The sequence below is a fragment of the Juglans regia genome, chromosome 8, assembly GCF_001411555.2.
Source record: "Juglans regia cultivar Chandler chromosome 8, Walnut 2.0, whole genome shotgun sequence".
In the NCBI taxonomy this organism is placed as follows: Eukaryota; Viridiplantae; Streptophyta; class Magnoliopsida; order Fagales; family Juglandaceae; genus Juglans; species Juglans regia.
In genome coordinates this window covers 14,083,412-14,103,701 of record NC_049908.1, presented here as the reverse complement: position 1 = coordinate 14,103,701, position 20,290 = coordinate 14,083,412, and the positions used below count along the sequence as shown (strand labels likewise).

Below are 20,290 nucleotides of genomic sequence, written 5' to 3'. Positions count from 1 at the left end.
AAACTCAGACTCTCCTTTATTCATCCCACAAGCCGAGATTAAATAGATGTCAAAATTCAAATCTGGAATACGGCTACAATCTAGCCTAAAGTTATTGAAAATTGTTTCTAAAAATATATGTTAACAAAAACAAATTATCCCAAGAATAACAAAATTATCTAAAATGAAAGATTCAATAATAAGCGGCTTGATTTATGGGATACAAAAGGATTTAGGAGTCAGCAGATTGGTTGCGGAACTCGAAAAGGTCCCACCGAGTAGATGTTGTGTGCGCTGAATATAATTGACGTGGAGGTCACAAAGACCACATGACCCTCTCCAAATGAATGGGCATGAAGGTCATAAAGAATACAAGGCCCTCTCCAAACGACTGGGCGTGGAGGTCACAAAGACTATACAACCATTTTCAAATGAATGAGCGTAGAGGTCACAAACGAACGGGCGTGGAAGTGTAAATATTTCGCTCCTTGCCTAACTCTTGTCGCCATTGAGTCTCCTCACCTCTCTTCAGATCTCGCCGCCTTTCATCGGTTTGGATCCATAATCTCTTCTTTTGTACCAAAATGCTCTCCTTTTGCACTGAATTTTATCATTCCTTCAAATCCAAGAAAATTAAGAAAAATATATAGAAATAAAATAAAATCAATTGTATTGAATGAAAAATGACACATTTCATAAATAAAAGAGTAATAAAAATTACGTAAAAAATCACACTTATCAAATACCCACAAACTTAAGCTTTGCTCGTCCTCGAGCAATGAAAAAGAAAAAGACAATTAAAACAAGTATTAGTTTGAGTCATAAAATTTATTGCCTCAAAGATTGCCTAACGCCTATAATTCAAATGAATCATTCAAGATCAATCAAGTCCACAAGTTAATTCAAAACTCAATTCCACCACATTATTCATCCAACATTCATGCATACCCATCATTCTCACTTCATCATTAGCTCCTTGGATAGTTTTATGCAAACAAGTAAATAATTAATGGATCTCTAAACACTCCATATGCTTGCTTTTCAAATCACACTCCACTAATATAGAACATAAACTATCACAGTGATCAATAAGTTTTTATTAAGCTTGTAATGTCAGGCTAGAGAAAGGGTTACAAAGAAAATGTAGGATACAAACAAAGCAAGAGAACTTAAGTTTGAATATCAAGAGAATAAATAGAGCATTCTCACTTCTAACACAAACATAACTTTTCTCAATCCTTGTGAATCTCTCAACATACCTCTCTTTATTGTACTTTCAAGTATCTTCATCTTTACCCCTCTATTTGGCAGGTTAGAATTTTTTTTCTTCTTTTTTTGGAAATACTGAAAATAACTTTTCGACTGCCTTATTGTATGACTCTCGTCAGCCTTTTCTTGTTAGCCACACAGTAGACAAGTTGGCTCTTCACACCCCTAAACTTATGATTTTGGTAATATTGTTATAATTAACTTTATTTGTAAACCTTATACCTCTCTTGCCTTTCATGCTCTTGTGAGTCAGTGACTTTGTGTAAACTTAGTTCTCTTGAAAGATAAGAAAATTAGTGTTTAAGCTCAAATAGGGTAAGGAATAAGAGCTTTACAATAAAGAAAAATATAAGGCTAAAATATAATTCAATAAAGCTCAAAGGGGTGGCTAGAGATAACGATAATAAACAGGTAAGCTTGAAAGACTCAATCGGTCCAAAGAATCTCTTAATCATTTTCCCAGTAATATTTTATATAGGATTTCACCTGGAGTTTAATCAAACAAGTTCTAGAGTAAGTTGAGACTAGACAAATTCACAAAAAATTTCTCTAAGTATGCAAAAATGATTAATGATCATAAGAAGCATTCATTGAACATAAAAAATATCAAATTAAGTAAGATCAAGTAAATAATTAACAACTAGACTTAAGCAATGAGAATTTTTCCTTAAAATTCTAATCAATTTCAATCATATTCTTAACACAGGCTTTTTATTCATCAAACCATACTATTTTTATCATCATCATCATCACCATCATCATCATTATCATTATTATTATTATTTATAAATAAAAGAATGTACTTTCCCCCAAACTTAAATATTACATTGTCCTCAATGGAAAAAAGGAAGAAAAGCTAAACCAAAGAATAAGAGAAGGTAAGAGATACCCCCCTGATTTTTTTTCCTGTTCTTCCAATCGAATATTTTCCTTGAAGGTGCAGCCGTGTACCCCTTGGAGATCACTCCAACCTCTTCTGTAACGCCTGTACTTGTGGTGGGACTTTTTATAAAATGATTTTAAGAAAGGACCTCGAGAATTACCGTTCATTTTAAAACTTTTTACTTCCATACCCAGGGCGCATGACTCTACGTTATAAAATAAATTGTGCTTTGAGAATAAAAGAGGTTTATAGCGAAAAATATTAATCTTAAAATAAAAAGGCTTTTTGTACAATTAAAACTCTCATGCCTAGACTTTTGTGCTCTTTCCCTTGGGCAGTGTCAGTCCTGACGTGTTCTGCTCATTTAGTTCCTATGGGGGAGGGGCATACATAAAAACTAAAATGAGTCAAATACTCAGTAAGCATTACTTCGTACAGTTAAAATATAATAACATAGGTTCTCAGTTATGCATTCATCACTCCATACATACTATACGTACATGGGGCATACATTCGTTTTGAAAATGTCTCTAGGTGGGATTTTTCTTAAAAAAGATTTTTCTTTTCGTAAAACGTTTCTCCTGTCAGTGCCTTTATTCCTTAAAAAGTTCAGTGCATTCATACATTCTTTCTTATCACTTTCCTTTGGCCGTTACACACTGTTACGCCCCATGTGTTGGGGCTAGCGGTCTTCCTTTGGACCTAGATTCTGCCTCTTGCCACGGGTTGGGAATCCATTTCAGTCAGGAGGCAGCACTGGGTGCACTACCAATACTACTTGCTCGGCATTGCAATCTACCCAATCCTTTGGTACCCTTTCATTTAATCATGATCATTACGTATTTTCATACATTAAAACGTTCATTCATTCAGTCCTTTCTCTTTTAGTCCTTTTCATTTAACAATTCGTTCTTGGAAAAACGTCATTTAAAAGCATGAGCTTAAACATCATCTTCATGGCATCATTTAAAGCATCAACTCATAGGGATATTTTAACATCAGTTCATAGGGATATTTTAAAACAATTTCTTCGCATTATTTAAAGCATCACTTAAAGCACAAGGCATAAGCCTGGCATTTCATTTCGTGATAATACAGATAATAGATACTACGTATAGTCATCCATTCACATGCATACAATTAATACTTTGGTTGCATTAAAAGGGGCTGCCAAGAAGGGGCCATACATTCGTATACAATTAAACATTATACTTAGCATGCTTTCGTAAAACATCTTTTGTATCATTTCGTAAAGCATTATAAAGGAAAAGCATTTCATTTTCATTTCATACCCCTTAGAAAACTCTGGAAGAGTATGAACATAATACTTACCTGGATTCCATTCTACTTTCATATCATGCAGTCCATTCATGTGCGTGTCAAATGGAAACCTACGTGCATACACATAACCTTAGCGTCATTATTTATCTAATGCAAAAACAAATAAACTAGAAATAGAACTACACTTCACTTGAAACACTCTCCTTCTATCCCTTGCTCTTACGTGTCCCTTACTATGCTAAAACCTTCGGGATCTACTTACGGTCATTACCTCTTCCAAACCCAAGGTCTTACCTCGAGTGTTCATCCACTAAAGTGAACCTTCACGATTCACCTTAGAGTAAGACACCAAGATCTTCATCTTCGTCTTCCTATTGACCACATTCTGTTGCATGATTCCAATCGACGAAGTCATGCATCCCAATCCTAGACAATACACCCGTCACCACCTTCATGCATCTTAGCTAACACTAAATCCTCATGCCCATCCATACACGCCACACGACTCAAAGCCAACTTTGGAACTTAAGCACCGTGTAACCATGCTTAGGACAGATTACCCATTACATATAGTGAATCCATTTGGCACATGTGTCTAACCAGATTACAAATGTACCTTACCCTTTATCACCCAAGATCAACATTGATCACATGCTCGTATGTATGGGCAATCGCCATATTCTGATACCAACCTTCTTTTAACCCGGCTAGCATGACTCTTCATGCTACCCGTTCTTCTTGACAGTTCATCCCAACACTTAACACAACAAAAATCTATTTATAACTACACCTTACATCACGTCATATAGCTCGAGACTACTCCCAAGCTACATCGTGACCTTTTCACGTCACCTGACATCCTGTTATATCATTTCTACACCAACTCCTAACTCATCATGAGTACAGTCGCTCACATACTCCTATCCCATCATGACATCTCACATACTCCTATCCCATCGTGACATCTCATCACGATCTCGCTACTCCATTCTTACACTAACTCCTCATCGATCACATGCACGACTTCTTGTTTTACCATTTCACTTTGTGACATTCCCCTGTTATGCTTCCACTGCGCTACTCTTACACTATTCTGTCACTTCACACATACTCCCAGCCATAAGTCAACTACACGGTGACACTTGTCACTTTAGACTACTGGCCACATCATAGTTATCTCGGGACACTATTCTATAGTTCCCGACACTACTCATCATGCTCTACGCTCATCAATTACGCAACCATCCTTATCTTCACAACACGCCACACAGTGTATTGTTTCACCTCATGGAGTACACTTTCCGTGTACTCCCTTCACAGACACTATGCCACATCACCACTAAGGCATACACACCATAGGGTGCATCACTCCATCACGTGGAGTACACTCCACATGTACTCCTTTCACAACACTACACCACATCACTACTATAGCCCACACTTCACAGCACACTACACAGATACGCCCAACACTTCACTACACAACGAACTCCACAAATACTAACAGCACAGTCCACAACCTAATCAATCAACGAACATAATAATGAGGAGAAAGGGAAAGAGAGTTATACCATCGACAGGATAACCCATGCGTTGCTCGCTGCCCAGCATGGCCAGTGGCGTTGGAAGCTACTAGCTTGGGAGGTAGCGGTCACTACTGTGACCTTACAATGGGACTAACTCGGGGACCAGATCTAGGATTTTGGCTACTAGATCTAGGCTATGCGAGGGTGGCTGACATGGTGGGGAGTCTGTGGGTGGCGGCTAAGGCCATGTATAGTGGCTATTCGCCATGTATGGTGGCTGTCCACCACGTAAAGTGGAGGTTTGGGCATACGACTAGGCTAGGGGAGGTCAAGGGAGGCTGAGGGTGGCTCATGGTGGCTGGGATGGTGGAGCACAGTAGAGTCGTGGGTTTCCAAGGGGAATCCGTGTGTCTCAAATAGGGGAAATGGAGGGGAGCTTGGTTAGTCATTGGCTGGCCATGGAGGGCTTAGGGGGTCGCTAGTGGAGCTGTGGTGACGAGGCAGCACGGTGGCCTACGACGATGGATTTGGGCCAAAAGGCAGAGGAACACACGTGAGAGAGTGAGAGCGCGTGCGAGAGGAGGGAGGCTCGGTTGGGCATGGGGGTGGCTAGGGGAGGTCGCCAATGAGGGAGGAGGCTTCTGGTGGTGGTGTGACTGTCGTGGGAGGCAAAGCTCGACCGTGGGTATAGAGAACTCGTGCTTTGGAAAAGCTGCGTGCGTGTGAGGGAGGGGCTATCGACTTCGGGTCAAAGGGAGAAGGAAGGGGGAGGTCAAAGGATGCTCATGGTGGTGCTCTGTGGCAGCCCTAGCTGACAGCGGCGGCACTAGGAGGGAGAGTGTTGCAGGGTGGCTGCCAATGGTGGGGAGGTGCTCGCCAGCGTGAGGGGGAGTCACTGTTGGTGGCGGTGAGGCTGGGTGGTGCGTGGCGGCGCCGGGCTGAGAGAGAGAGAGACCAAACGGGGAGGGGGGCATACACGTGAGTTGAGGGAGAGGGAGGAGTAAGAGGGAAAAGGGAAAGTGTAGGAGAAAAAGAGGGAGCTAGGGTCTTAATCCAAACCCTTCATCTTGGGGTGTTCAAGACGATCTAACGGTGGGCTTTAAATACTGATTTGAAAATGCATAAACATTAACTTAACTAAAAGCACTGAGAGGAATTAAAATAGAATATTATTTAAACTAAACTTTAGTTTATAAAATAATATTCTTTCATCATTAATTAAATGATGAAGTTTTGTTTAATATCTCTAAGAGAATAAAACCATCTAATTAATTAGAGTTTTCAACATAATTTAAATCTCATAATATTTTAAATAACTGAAATCATTTTAATAAAATGATTTTATACAATTATAATATTTTTGGAGCTCTTTCAAAATATTATAATTGTCTTACCTAAGATCAAGTTTGGTTCAATAATATTGGAAATACCCTATATAAATATTTCCAGTGCATTTAAAATATTCGAGGTCTTTAAAACACTGGGATTACTTTAAAATCAATCGCTATATTTAAAACACGGCTTCAATATTTAAAACGCGTAGATGAGCCTCGTGACCAATCGAGAGAGAAAAGAGCGGGTTATTACATTCTCCCCTCCTTATAATAAATTCAATCCACGAAATTCACATAACTCATGGGAGAAGATGAGCGGGGTATTGCATGAGCCATCCTAAGGTAATCTAAGACATCTTAGATGGGGCAACAGAAAAGAAGCCACAGTCCATTAGAAAACATGGATGGGTACAATGCCACTTTCGCAACAAAACCCTTTGAGTCAATGAACCCCCTGGTGTGCCCCTGGGATTTCTATGTCAAAATGTCAGGCGCCCAAAAAGAGGTCCTCACCAACCTCAATTCTACAGAGAAGACAATCGAGGACCAATGGAACCGTTTAAAAAACTGGAAACAACCCTGCACGTCAAGACGATCAAGAACCTTGGGACCCTAGAAGACCCCTCAAGACAGGACAAATGTGAACCCTGAGATGAGAAACGAGAGGAGTTCTTAGGCTCCATCGAAGAGAGGTAGTGGAAAGGTTAGGGATTATCAAAGGATGAAGGAAGTTGGAGAAATGAAGAGTTGGGAACTCTTTGACACAATAGAAGAATGAGAGAAAATGAAGGATGGGACGCGAGTTTAAATAGAAGATTGTGCCGATTCAACTGTCCCAAGTGGGAAAGTGACAAGTGTCACGTAGAGGAAAACGATGGAAACAAATCAAGTGATTTCCATTGCACAAGGGAGGGTGGGATCAAGCCACCACATGTAACCCTAAACATGGGGAAGTGTATTGGTATGCACAAACCCATCCGTTGAACATTATGAACAATTGAAGTGTCATAATTCCCACTGCACACGTGACGTAGGAATTTGTAGGGTAACTGGAAGGAAAATTTTTCAGTTCCCACTAGGCTGGGCCTAGACCAAGTCTAAGAAGCCCAACAGCCATGATGTAACTAGGCCACCAAGCGATAAAGGGGAAAGAGTGCCTAGAGCCCAAGCTGGAAAATGGATCGACATGGGAGATGGGACAACATCAACGTTTGCTTTGACACAACCTTGTGCGGATAACCTGCAAGGACGCCACACTAGGTTAAATGTTCAGATTTGGAGCACAGACAGAAGAACCCGATGGGAGGCATTGTTGCTTACATAATGCCCAAGTAGTGGCCGCACAAACAGAAGAACCCGATGGGAGAACCGCACTGTATTAGACGTGATGACATGGTACCCTGTATGGGAGATGGAAGACCTTGGCATAGGAAATGGGGCCCACCTCAATAGGAAGTATCAAATCTCAAATCCAGGTCAGAAACTGATTCTCATGTACTCCTACAAACATAAACTCTCTCTAAGAATTTGAAAACTAACTTAGGCATCGAAGGAGTTTCACTACCCTCGAGCCCTTAGATTTCTTGTGTTGCTGGACTATCAAGCCTGGTGATCGTTGTGTGAAACACATCGTTAATAGTATTCTTAGAGACTGCTGGTGACGTTACTCATTGATGAGCTAGAGTTCTAGTGGTTTAGACGAGGTCAATCGTAGTGTCATGTTGTATATGGATTTGTTGTGTGTAGAGATTGTGTCGGTTTACAAAATTTTGTAAGAGTTTAAACTGATTGTCATATAATAGATATACAACTAGTGACTAAGCACTACTCGAAGTAGTTTCTTTCCTTTAAAGATTTATTAAAAAATCTTCTCTTCCTCAACATAATGATAGAATCAATGTACACATACAAAAGACTCAAACTACTCTATCAAACAGTACTTTCGCAATGTGGAAGTTGATGGTCCCATGATCACAGTATGCTGCATAATAAAAACTCTTTGCTATTGCGAGAAATGTTTGCTTTATATCAGAATGAATATTATCTTCGGAGTTGTGGAGTATCAATTGCACAAGTTCTTGCATCGCAGATTCTATTTCTGGGGTTGTGACATAATAATTAGCATGTGAAGTAATATTGTGGCTGCAATTGCTGTCTACCTGCATGGTTTAGAAAATCCACCCATGATCAGAAAATTAGGAACCTCCAACAAATTAACAACTGGAAATGAAAGTGTGAAATCACCATTTGTTGAAAAAATATTCTAAGCTAATGAAAAGATGAAAATTTAATTATTTGTATTATATTCTTATCATAAAATGATAATTTTCACACTTACATCAGCCTTACTAAATAGAATTAATGATCTTATTAATGAGAAAATGCATTGGAATCATACATTGCAATCACCCAAATGGAAAGGTTTCAAAAACGAAAACACATAAAAAAAACAAAGACAAAAGCTGGTAATGGCCTCTTGCTTTCACAAACAACGTCCCATATTATATACTGTTTTTGGTCAGAAATATGCCAAAATGCTTATCATGCTTATAGAAAAAAGTGTCATAACTGTTGCATAAATAAATGCCAAATTATAGCTTAATAGAATAAGTATTGAGCTAAGTAATATCTATCCTATCTATCTAGATATTTGATGTATTTGTGTCTCTCTCTTCGAAGAAAAATAACTTGTACATTAATCATAATGTGTAAGTTCGGTCAATCCGTTCAAAAATGATTGAGCTCATCTAGCATTCGTATGAAAAGTTAATTTTTTCAAAAAAATTAACATTATTGATATTTTCAGAAAACAAACCTTGTCCTTTTGGTACGAGCTAAGTTTGCAGCAGACTTTGTTAATGAGGCCGGACAGTCTCTTATATTGAGGATGGGACAATAGCTCTTCTGAAAATGAATGGCCAGCAGTGACATTTATCATATGCGCGAGTAGCTCTGCCTCTCCTTTGTGCCTATCGCCGTCGCTATACCACTCAAGCAGCCACTTCTCCCACTATATTTAAATAGTACCACACACACAAAGAACAATGAGTTATTCAGGCCCTTTTACTTTAATGGGGCATGCTTTATAAAGCCACGAAATTAAACATTTTGACGTAATTTGCTATAATTATGTGGTATTGGCTTCTTCCTGTTAATTAAAACATATATGCATGAAAACAACACGAGTATTATTGAATCAAAAATGCATTTTATGCTGAAAACCATCCTTTCAAGTGAGAAAGATAAACAAACATATACAGCGGGCCTACAAATTAAGTATATTATTGCTTATGTGGATTTTTGTTGGGACAACATTAAAGGCTCAATAAAGGGTTAATTACAAAATCAGTCCCTGAGTTTTAATTCGTTCTTAAATAAATCATTCGATTGGTTTCAAACTTTTATAATTTACTTTTTGAGTATGCAAATTTTTGCAGTAAAATCCTTTCATCCAATTAATAACGTCAAGGTTGTCACATGGCAATCAATGGAAGCTAGACACGTGACATTAAAATGTCATGTCAGGACACTTATTTAAAAAATAAATGAGCTAAAAATAAGATTAGCAATATGAAACTGTTTAAAATTATGCAAAATAGTTCATAGTTCATCTGTACTTGCATTGCTTTCATTTGTACGTATTATGATAATCCAAGAAACTCACCGCTTGCCGTAAATGGTGGATGATTTCTTGTCCGTCCTGATCAACTATTGCCTCCAATGAGAGATGCTTTAGGAATTCAAGCAATATCCCGAGGATTGCCTCCCCATTCTTCTTTGTATTCGACTTTCTGCAACTAATAGCAGATGAGTATGACTTCTCCATCCATGTTTTTTAATTTTTATATAAAAAAGAGGTGAGAGAGTACTGCATGGGTATGGATAAACCCATGTTGTATCAAGTAACTCCGAATTCCGTCCCGCTGCAAATAGGTTGACTTTCTTTGGCTATGTGAAAATGTTTGACAAAATGATTCTCACAACCTTAAAAGAGTCGTGTATTCTTGCATTGCTTTTATATTCATTTGTACAAAGATTAGAAATAAATATAAAGAGATTTACAGCTGATTTCATGTAGGCTATAAACTAGACACTAATGGTCACTACAAGAAATACAGTGTTTTCTCAAGGAGGAATTTCATAGCAAAAAGTGGTTTTTTTGTGGGAAAAACTCAATTCCCACAAAATCTCGTCGTGGGAAGCTCGTGGCGTATAATTCGTCGCAAAAAGTATTATAACCCATGAAAGGTTTAATTCGTGGTCAATACCTATGTTTTCCCACGACACATCTCGCGGCAAGAGCTGATGAAGCTCGTCGCAAAAGCATGTCCATTTTTGTTTATGCTCGTGGGAATAGGAGCAATTACCGCGAGAGGTAATGGGTGAGTATTAGTATTACCCACTAGAACATTTGGTGGAAAAAAACTTGTTCCGACAAAAAAAAATTATTTTCCGCTAGTAGTCTTCACGGCAAATGCTAAAAGAATTCAGAAAAAAAAAATTTCCACAAAGCCAAAAAAAAAATGAGACTGAGCCAAAAATGATAGTAAAAAAATGTCTAATATAAGCAAAAAAGCTATACACTAACCAACACAACCATGAAATGCAATAAGCAAAAAAGTTATATACTAACCAACACAACCAAAAAATGCAATAAAACCACTTTCAACATAGTTCGTCCAACTGTTAATATCAATCTACAAATGTTCTTTCAAGCTTCATACACACCAACAATAATCCTAATCAACATATCACTTTAATATTTAGTACCAATTCACATCATTCCACTTCACACTCCCATATACATAACTCAAAGAGTCAAATTGTAAGGCATATCAACAATCTTGCTGCCCATGTAATCCAATCCAACACAAATGTGGATATTTTATCCATCTAACACTTGAGTTGGACACAATAAATAACACAACTATATAATCATAAACCAAATTCACATATCATGGGACTGGTCTGCTAAATAACTAGAGATCTTCCTTTAATCCTCAAGACCCAGTTCAAGCCAGCCAATTCAAGTCAAATGTATAAGGCCTTCAAGTAGATAGGAAAACAAAGTATAGTCTTTTTAAAGGTAAAAACAAAAAAGAATAGAAAGAGGCCAATTTCCATGCCTCTGCTATGGAATTCCTTGTTAGTCTTCACAAACTCAATCAACCAACGCACACGGCAAAGCTTGAAGCGTGTTGTGGGGAGGATTGTAACCGTAATATATATAGCCCCATATGCATAATATATATAGTATAGTATATATTTTATATATATGCGGCGACATGAAGTCGTCGCAAAAACTAGTTTATTTCCCATTCTAGTGTTTGATACGGCAGAATTTTCGCAGCCACACCAAATGGCTGCAAAAAGTGACTTTTCCCCACAAATTTATTGTCGTCGAATGTGATTTTGAGGTAAAATGTTATTTTTTTTTCGCACGGAAGGTGTTTGTAGCATTAGATAAGTATTTTCCACAAACTTATGTCTTGGAAAAAAAAAAAACTAGTGGGAAATGGACAAATTTGTTGTAGTGGGTCTAACTATTTATGTTGTAATAGAAGCTACGATTGAGGATCATCATCAGTTGACTTTCCTTGTATGAGAGAGTTAACAGTTGTATCTTTATCACCCCCTCAAGCTAACTGGGGATGGTGTCACAATTAGCTTGGAGCGAAATAAAATAAATTGAGATCGTGGAAGACTTCTAGTAAAAATATCAGCAAGATGTGATGGAATGAATTTGACAATGAGAATGCTAGCAACAACTTGTTCTCGTATGGAGTGATAGTCCAATGCAATATGTTTGGACCGAATTTGAGACAGATTGCATTATAATTATCGCAATGTAGAGTAGCTAGGCGTTGAACACCAATGTGAAGTTCATGAAGCAAATGAAAAAACCAAACAATATCAGTTGCAGTGTAATACCCAGTTCCTTCTTCTTACGTACGCTTCTCTCTTTCTAACGTATGTTTCGTCTTGATGACGTAAGCAAACCCTAAAGGCAGAGATTATGTGATCATCTGCCTTTCTCACTACCGACTGCGAGTCACGTTATGCGTGTCGAACCATGATAGCGTGTCTCGAAAGATATCGTGTGACTTCTAGGGCATGTCCAGTGTTTTAAATATGCTGGAAATATTTATAAGGAGTATTTCCATCATTGTTGAATTAAGATTTGATCTTAAATACGACAATCATAATATTATTGAAGAGCTCCAAAAATATTATAATTGCCAGAAATCATTTTAATATTATTATTAAAATGATTTCAATTATTTAAGATATTATGGATTTAAATTATGTTGAGAACTTTTATTAAATAAATGGTTTAACCCTTTTAAATATGTTAAGTGAGACTTCATCATTTTATTAATGATGAAGAATACTATTTTATAAACTAAAGTTAGTTTAAAATAATATCTACCCTAATTCCTCTAAGTGCTTTTAATTAAGTTAATGTTTTACGCATCTTCAAATCAGTATTTCAATTCCTCGTCGTTAGATCATCATGTAGACCCCAGATGAAAGGACTGGGTTAAATACCCAGACCCCTCTCTTTTCCCTCTCATTTCCCCGTAACCCTCTCTCTCCTCCCTCTTTCCTTCGGCGTACGCTGTACGCAGATCACCTCACGCCGAACGGCTTAAGGCCTCAGCCCGGCGCCGCCGTGCGTCGCCAGGCCACACCGCCGACACCATCGGCTGCTCCTCACGCCGGCGAATCCATCCATGCCGACTTCTCCCCCTCACGCTCTCCCTTTCTCCATTTCGGAAGTACACAGCCCGAACGGGCTTGTGCGCGTAGCGCCGCCGTGCGCCGCCCAATGGCTCCACCGCTCCCACGGCGAGCTCCTCTCCCACCGGCCATCATCCTCCACCGAAGCCAACCCCTACAAAGCAGTCCTCCCCCTCCTTCCACGACAAGTACCCGAAATGGGTCTCTAGCCCATTTCCCACCGTGCGCCGCCGTACGCGGCCACCCACGACCACCCATGGCCACCATGGACCTCCTCTCCCTTTCCCCGAGCTCCTCCATGTGACCCATGGCCAGAAACCCCCTCCTCCACCTTACGGCTCCTCACTCACGCACGCACGGGTTGCACGCCGTGCACCACCGTGCACCGCCACCCATGGCTGATGACCGCCATGTCCAGCCTCCTCAGGCCGCCACCAAGCCAACCCAACCTCCATTGGCCCCGATCTGCCACCCACGAGAGCACACTCTCTCTCACTCTCCCACGGCTTTTCCTCCATGGAATGGCCAGATCTGCCACCGTGAGCCACCGTGGCGCCACCTCGACGCCACCACGAGATTCACCACACCTCCTTTAGCCAAGCCCTAGGTCTAAACCATCACTTTATGTGATGGGTAATCACTGCATGTGATGGACAGTCACTGCGTGTGATTGACCGCCACTGTACATGGCTAGATCCGCCATGTTATGCTCTTTACCATCATCACAAGGCTATCACGAGCCTTTCCAAGACCACACCTAGCTATCTAAATGCCTAAACAGTCACCGTACGTGAGTTAGCCGCCACGTACGACTCTTCCGACATCATCGGCTATGACGATCGGCAAGCAACGCACGGGTTATGTCGATGGTATAACCCTCTATCCCTTATTAATTATGTTGGATATTGATTAGTTGACTAGGTTGTGGACTGTGCTGTTAGTATTTGTGGAGTTGTGGCATTGTGATGAAGTGTTGGGCATTCTGTGTAGTGAAGTGTTGGGCTTATCTGTATTGGATGGAGGTGCATTGTGCCGTGTAGTGTACTGTGATGTGTTGGGCGTAATTGGGAAGTGTGCTGTGTAGTGTGATTTGGGAATATGTGCTGTAATGGTGGCATGGTGTATGTGGAATGGATACGGTGCACACTGAGTGTACTCTGTGTGCATGTGGCGTGTTGTGTATGTAGGGAGTACATGTGGAATGTACTCCATGTGATGGTGAGATGCACCATATGGCGGGTACGCCATAGTGGTGACATGCCGTGATATGTATGAAGGGAGTACACGTGGAGTGTACTCTATGTGGTAGAGTAATGCACCATGTGGCGGATATGCCATAATGGTGATATGGCATGTGGGATGGGGATAGTACACGCTGTGTGTACTTTATGTGTGGCGTAATGTGAGACAAGGAGAGTATATGTAAAATATACCCTCTTGGCGTGTCGTGGAACGGGATGAGTACAAGTGGAGTGTACTCAGTGGCGTAATGCGTGTAAGAGGAGTACATGTAGAATGTACTCTATGTGGTGGACGATGCACCATATGGCGTGTATGCCATATTGGTGATGTGGTATGTATGTGGAAAGTACATGTGGGATGTACTCCATGAGATGGTGAGATACACCATATGGCGTGTATGCCATAGTGGTGATGTGCCGTAGTGTGTATGAAGGGAGTATACGAGGAGTGTACTCCCTGGGATATGGTGATGCACCATATGGCAGGTATGCCATAGTGGTGATATGGTGTGTATGAATGGAGTGCATGTGAAATGTACTCCATATGATGGGTGATACACCATATGGCAAGGATGCTATAATGGTGATGTGTCATAGTGTATGAAAGGAGTATACGAGGAGTGTACTCCATGTGATGTAATAATGTACCATATGGCGGGTATGCCATAGTGGTGATAGGTGTGTATGGATGGAGTGCATGTGGAATGCACTCCATATGATTGGGGATGCACCATATGGCGTGTAGGCCATAGTGGTGATGGAGCGTATGTAAAGGGAGTACGAGTGGAACGTACTCCCTGTGATGGAGTAATGTACCATATGGTAGGTATGCCATAATGGTAATGTGTTGTGTATGAAGGGAGTATACGTGGAGTGTACTCCACGTGGCAGCGACACTCCGTGTGGCGTGTCGTAGAAATAAGGATGGTTATGTGATTGATAGGCGTGGAACGTGATGGATAGTGTCGGGAGCTGTGAAACAGTGTCCCGAAGTAGCTATGACGTAGCCTGTAGTCTGAGGTGACAAGTGTCACTGTGATGGACTTATGGCCAGGCGTATGCGCAAAGTAGTAGAACAAGTATAAGGGTGCGCAGCGGAAGCATGACTGGGAAATGTCACGAAGTGACATGACTATTGATAGTCGTGCTTGTGATGGGTGAAGTAGTGGAATAAGTGTAAGAGTACGCAGCGGAAGCATGACTGGGCAACGTCACGAAGTGACGTGGTTATTGGAAGTCATACTTATGATGGGTGAAGTGTTAAAGTGTAGAAATGGCGTAATGGGAACGTGACGAGATGTCACGATGTGACGGGAGTACGTGAGGAACCGTACTCGTAATGAGTCAGGAGTGATGAAGTAGAATGCTAGGTAACACGACAAGGTCACAGTGTAGCACTGGAGCAATCTTGGGCTATATAACGTGACATGAAACGTAGTTATAGATGGAGTCTTGTCGTGTTAAGTGTTGGGATGAACTGTCAAAAGGGACGGGTAGCGTGAAGTGTCATGCTAGCCGGGTCAAGAGAAGATTGGTATCGGAATATGGCCCTTGTCCCTACGAACAGGTGATCAACGTATTATATACGTTGATCTTAGGTGATAAAGGGGTAAGGTACCTGTGTAACATGGTGAGAGACACGTGCCGGACGGATTCACCATATGTAATGGGTAATCTGTCATGAGCATAGTTGCACGGTACTAAGCTTCAGAGTTGGCTTAGAGCCATGTGTCTTGCTGGATGGGAATGAGGATTTAGTGTGGGCCAAAATGCATGAAGATAGTGACGGATGCATCGTTAGGATTGAGATGTGTGATTCTATCGGTCGGAATCATGCGTCGAATGTGGTTGTAAGAAGAGTAAGACGAATGTCCTAGTGTCTTAATCCTAAGGTGAATAAGGGGTTCACTTTAGTGGATGAGCACTCGATGCAAGACTTTGAGTTGGAAGTTGTGGTGACCATAAGTGGTCCCCGAAGGGTCTAACATAGTGAAGGGCACATAATTGCATGGGATAGAAGGAGAGTGTTCTAAGTATAGCGTAGTTCTATTTATAGTTTAAGTTACTTATGCATTAGATAGAGAATGATGCTAAGGTTATGTGTATGCATGTAGGTTGCCGTCTGACAAGCACGTGAATGGACTGAATGACATGCAAGTAGCATGGAGTCCAGGTAAGTGTTACGTTCATACTCTTTTAGAGTTATCAAAGATACAAGAAACGCTTTTCCTTTGAAATGCTCACGAAAAGACTAAAGACGTTTTAAGAAAGAAAATGCTAAATGTTCAAAAGCATAAGTATGTACGGCCCCTCATTGGCAGCCCATTTTTACGCACCCCAAAGTATTAATTGTACGCATGTGAATGGATGACTATATGCTGTATGTATTGTATGTATTTTCTAAGAAAACCCCATAAACTGATGAAGATGCATGAAAGGCATGAAAGCAGATGCTTTTGTGAATCCTACGAACCGACGCTCTCATGTGCACCACGAGGTGATACTCGCGGATGCGATGATTGACGAAGTTCAAGGTGACACTTATAAGATGCCACGGAAGCTGACGCTTAAGCCCATGTATGTTCTTTGTTAAAGAGAAGATAGAACTGAAATGAAATTGAAAAAGAAAACGGAAAGACCATTTTCGGGCTTACGCCCCAAACGATATTTTCTCACGAAAAGAAATGTTTTCTCATGAAAAGAAATGACTGTTAAATGAAAGAACGAACTGAATGAAAGCTTCAGCTCCTTCGAGCTGACATGAACGAACGAATGAAAAGAAAGAAAGAAAGAAACGAAAGCATGAATGTATGAAGACACGTAACGGCCACATGACATGAACGAAAGGGTACCGATGAATGGGCAGATTGCAATGCCGGGTAAGTAGCGCTGGAAGTGCACCCAGTGCTGCCCCCTATGAAAAGGGGTTCCCAACCCGTGGCCACGGGCGGAATCCGGGTCCAAAGGAAGACCGCTAACCCCAAACACACGGGGTGTAATTGTGTGTACTGTCCTATGAAAGCGATAAGAAAGAATGGATGTACGCACGCACGCACGAACGCACGAACGCACATGTATACACAAGAGCACAAGAGCACGGGCTCTTTAAGAAATGAAGGCACTGACGGGGGAAACGTTTTACGGCGAGAAAGCCCTTTTTAAAGTAAAACCCCGTACACCGACTCTTGAAGAAATGAAGGCAGTGACGGGGGACACGTTTTAAATAGAGGAACGCCTTTTAAAAGAAAAGCCCCGTCCAGTGACGTTTTCAAACGAACGCACACAAGACACGTAGGCACCCACGTAATAGTATGTACGATTGATGAATGCATGAATGAAAACCTATGTTGTTATATTTTAACCGTATGAAGTAATGATTACGAGTCTTCGACTCATTGTAGTTTTTATGCATGTCCCTCCCCCTCACAGGAACTGCACGATCAGAAAGGACACGGCCCATGGGGAAGAGCACGGAAGTCTAGGCACGAGTTTTAAACGTACGAGGCCTTTTTATTATGAGATTTATGTTTTCCGCTGTAACCCTCTTTTATGATCAAAGCACATTTTATTTATAAACGTAGAGTCTCGCACCCTGGGGATGCAAGTGAAAAAGTTTTGAACAGGACGGTAATTCCCGTCTTCCTTTTTATAAAAAATATTTTAGAAAAAGTCCCACCACAAGGACGGGCGTTACAAGTTGGTATCAGAGCAAAACCCAGGTTATGCTTGACTCTATGATGTTCTTTTCAAAATAAAAGAGAGAAAATCATTTTCTGTAGAAAGAAAACTTTTGAAAAGAGAATTGCACGTGAAGGAAAACCTAGACTGACGTCTTCCCAAGGCATGTCTGCTCCTGCAGTAAGTACAAGAAAGTATTTTTATGCTTATGTTATGATATTTTCAATGTATGACCCAATAAACACATGCATGTCAGACTGGCAACTAGAAAGAAGTAGTCATGCTAAGTGTATAGAACGTAAGGGGTATCAGAGACTGAGCATAGTTAGAGGATAAGAAATGATTGATGTAACGTTAGGACATGCAGCATTAGCTGCATGCTAATTAAGGAACGGACTAGAAATGTTAGGAAGACTGTAATAGTTAAGAATCACATGAACGACCACGAGCTAAACTAGGACGGAAACGTAAAACGAGATGGCGACTTCAAGTCTCACCGCCAAAAATATCAGAATGGAAGGTACGAACGTTACGTGATAGATGGACTTAACCACTCTAGACCGACGGTAGACATGACGATGAAGGGATGACAAGACGCGAGAGCATGTATTGTACGAGACGTGACCAAGATGCTGAATGTGCGCGAGACGCGTAAAGACGACGCGAGGACACGTATGAACAGATTCCTAATAAAAATAAGCAAATTCCTCAAGATACTGCACAAAACTTTTAGAACACCAAGCGAATTCTTAGAATACTAAGCAAACCCCTAGAACCTTGAGCAAATTTCGAGGATGAAATTTATATAAGGTGGGTAGAATTGTAATACCCAGTTCCTTCTTCTTACGTACGCTTCTCTCTTTCTAACGTATGTTTCGTCTTGATGACGTAAGCAAACCCTAAAGGCAGAGATTATGTGAGTCTTAAAGTGAAAATTGATTTTCAACCAACCTTTGAAAACGGATGAATGTTTCATAGAAATCAGCTTTGGTTTTTAACTTGTAGAACCAGGTGAATCTCGTGTGATCATCAACAAAGATCACATAAAACTGAAAGCTTGAAGAAGAAAGAATTGGAGAGGGTCCCCACAAATCACAGTGGATTAAATCTAGAACAAAAGTGCTGGGATTTTTATTTATAAGAAATGGTGGTCTTTTGCTTTTACCAAGTTGACAGCAAGAGTAGATAGAGGTTGTTGGCAAAATTGATGTAACAGATCTTAGACATGCCCTAATCGAGCAAGCCAAAATGAAAATGATGCACTGAGTTTGTTATTTTTTATTGAAGCAAGAAAGGCTGGATGTCCGCGGTTAAGAACAGAGAGGCCATCAATACATAAACCAATTCCCAACTCCATTCCCGTGTGCAAATCTTGTATGACAAAACCAGAGTAGAAAAACTTGACAGAATAATTATGATCAGCAATCAATTTGCTAATGGAGATAAGGTTTCTAGTGATATGAGGCACAACAAGAACATCACGAAGATAAATAGAAGAATTGGGTTTGAGAGAACCAAATAAGACCTGATCAATACCAGTGTAGGTGGTGGAGGTATCAAGTTGGGCACCACTACCAATATACCAATCAAATGAATTATTAGGAGAAGATAAAGGTTCTACAATGTGAGCTTCATGACTATTTTGATTATAGTGTTCCTAGCAAACAGCTGTAGTGTGACTAGTTTTGGCACAAATCTGACAAAGAGGTTTGGGTTGCTATGTGGTGGAGGAGTTCTTGTTATTGGTGAAGTTGCTACGCCCACCTTGAGAGCCTTGGTTTCGAGAACCTCGATTGCCACCACGATGGGGGTGACGACCTCCTCTTTGAAGAGTGAATGCTACTACTGTATTAAAATGCCCTTCAAAAGATTTGATGAAGAAATCATGACTCTCTACCTTTGGAATGATGTCCTTAAAAGGGGGAAGAGGAAAATGTGATAGCATGGTGGTGGAGAAAGTGGAGAATTCAGGTCTCAATCCACGTAAGAACCAATGGACTTTATGAGAATCATCAACAGAGCAGCCCATGGTTGCAAGCTAGTCAAAGAGGTTTTTGAAGGCTCGAGAATATTCACCAACAATTCGGGTCCCTTTCTTCGTGAGCTGAAGATCATCATTTATCCTGAGTTCTCTGGCCTTGGATTTATGATAGAAGGAATTCTCTAGAGATTTCCAAGCATCTCTAGCAGTGGTCAATCCAAGAACCTCACTCATTGCTTCTTCAGAGAGAGAGAGGAGTAGATGAGACATGGGATTAGTTGATCTGTTTGTTTCCAAGAAACATAAGCTAGATTTGGGATGGGACAATTGTTATCAAGAATGGTTTCAAACGGTACAGGGAGAGAACCATCAACGTA

The 20,290-nt window shown here is 40.5% G+C and overlaps 1 protein-coding gene across 1 annotated transcript in view; it reads right to left on the bottom strand.

The window, feature by feature from the left end:
* Nucleotides 1–8,188: 8,188 nt before the first annotated feature.
* LOC109020261 ((-)-kolavenyl diphosphate synthase TPS28, chloroplastic-like) overlaps nucleotides 8,189–20,290 on the bottom strand; it is a 43,487-nt gene continuing 31,385 nt past the window's right edge. The window contains exons 13-15 of the mRNA XM_035693034.1: nucleotides 9,937–10,063; nucleotides 9,088–9,282; nucleotides 8,189–8,431 (exon numbers count right to left, since the gene is read on the bottom strand). Of these exons, the coding sequence (XP_035548927.1) occupies nucleotides 8,189–8,431; nucleotides 9,088–9,282; nucleotides 9,937–10,063 (565 nt within the window). The remainder of the gene's footprint in view (nucleotides 8,432–9,087; nucleotides 9,283–9,936; nucleotides 10,064–20,290) is intronic.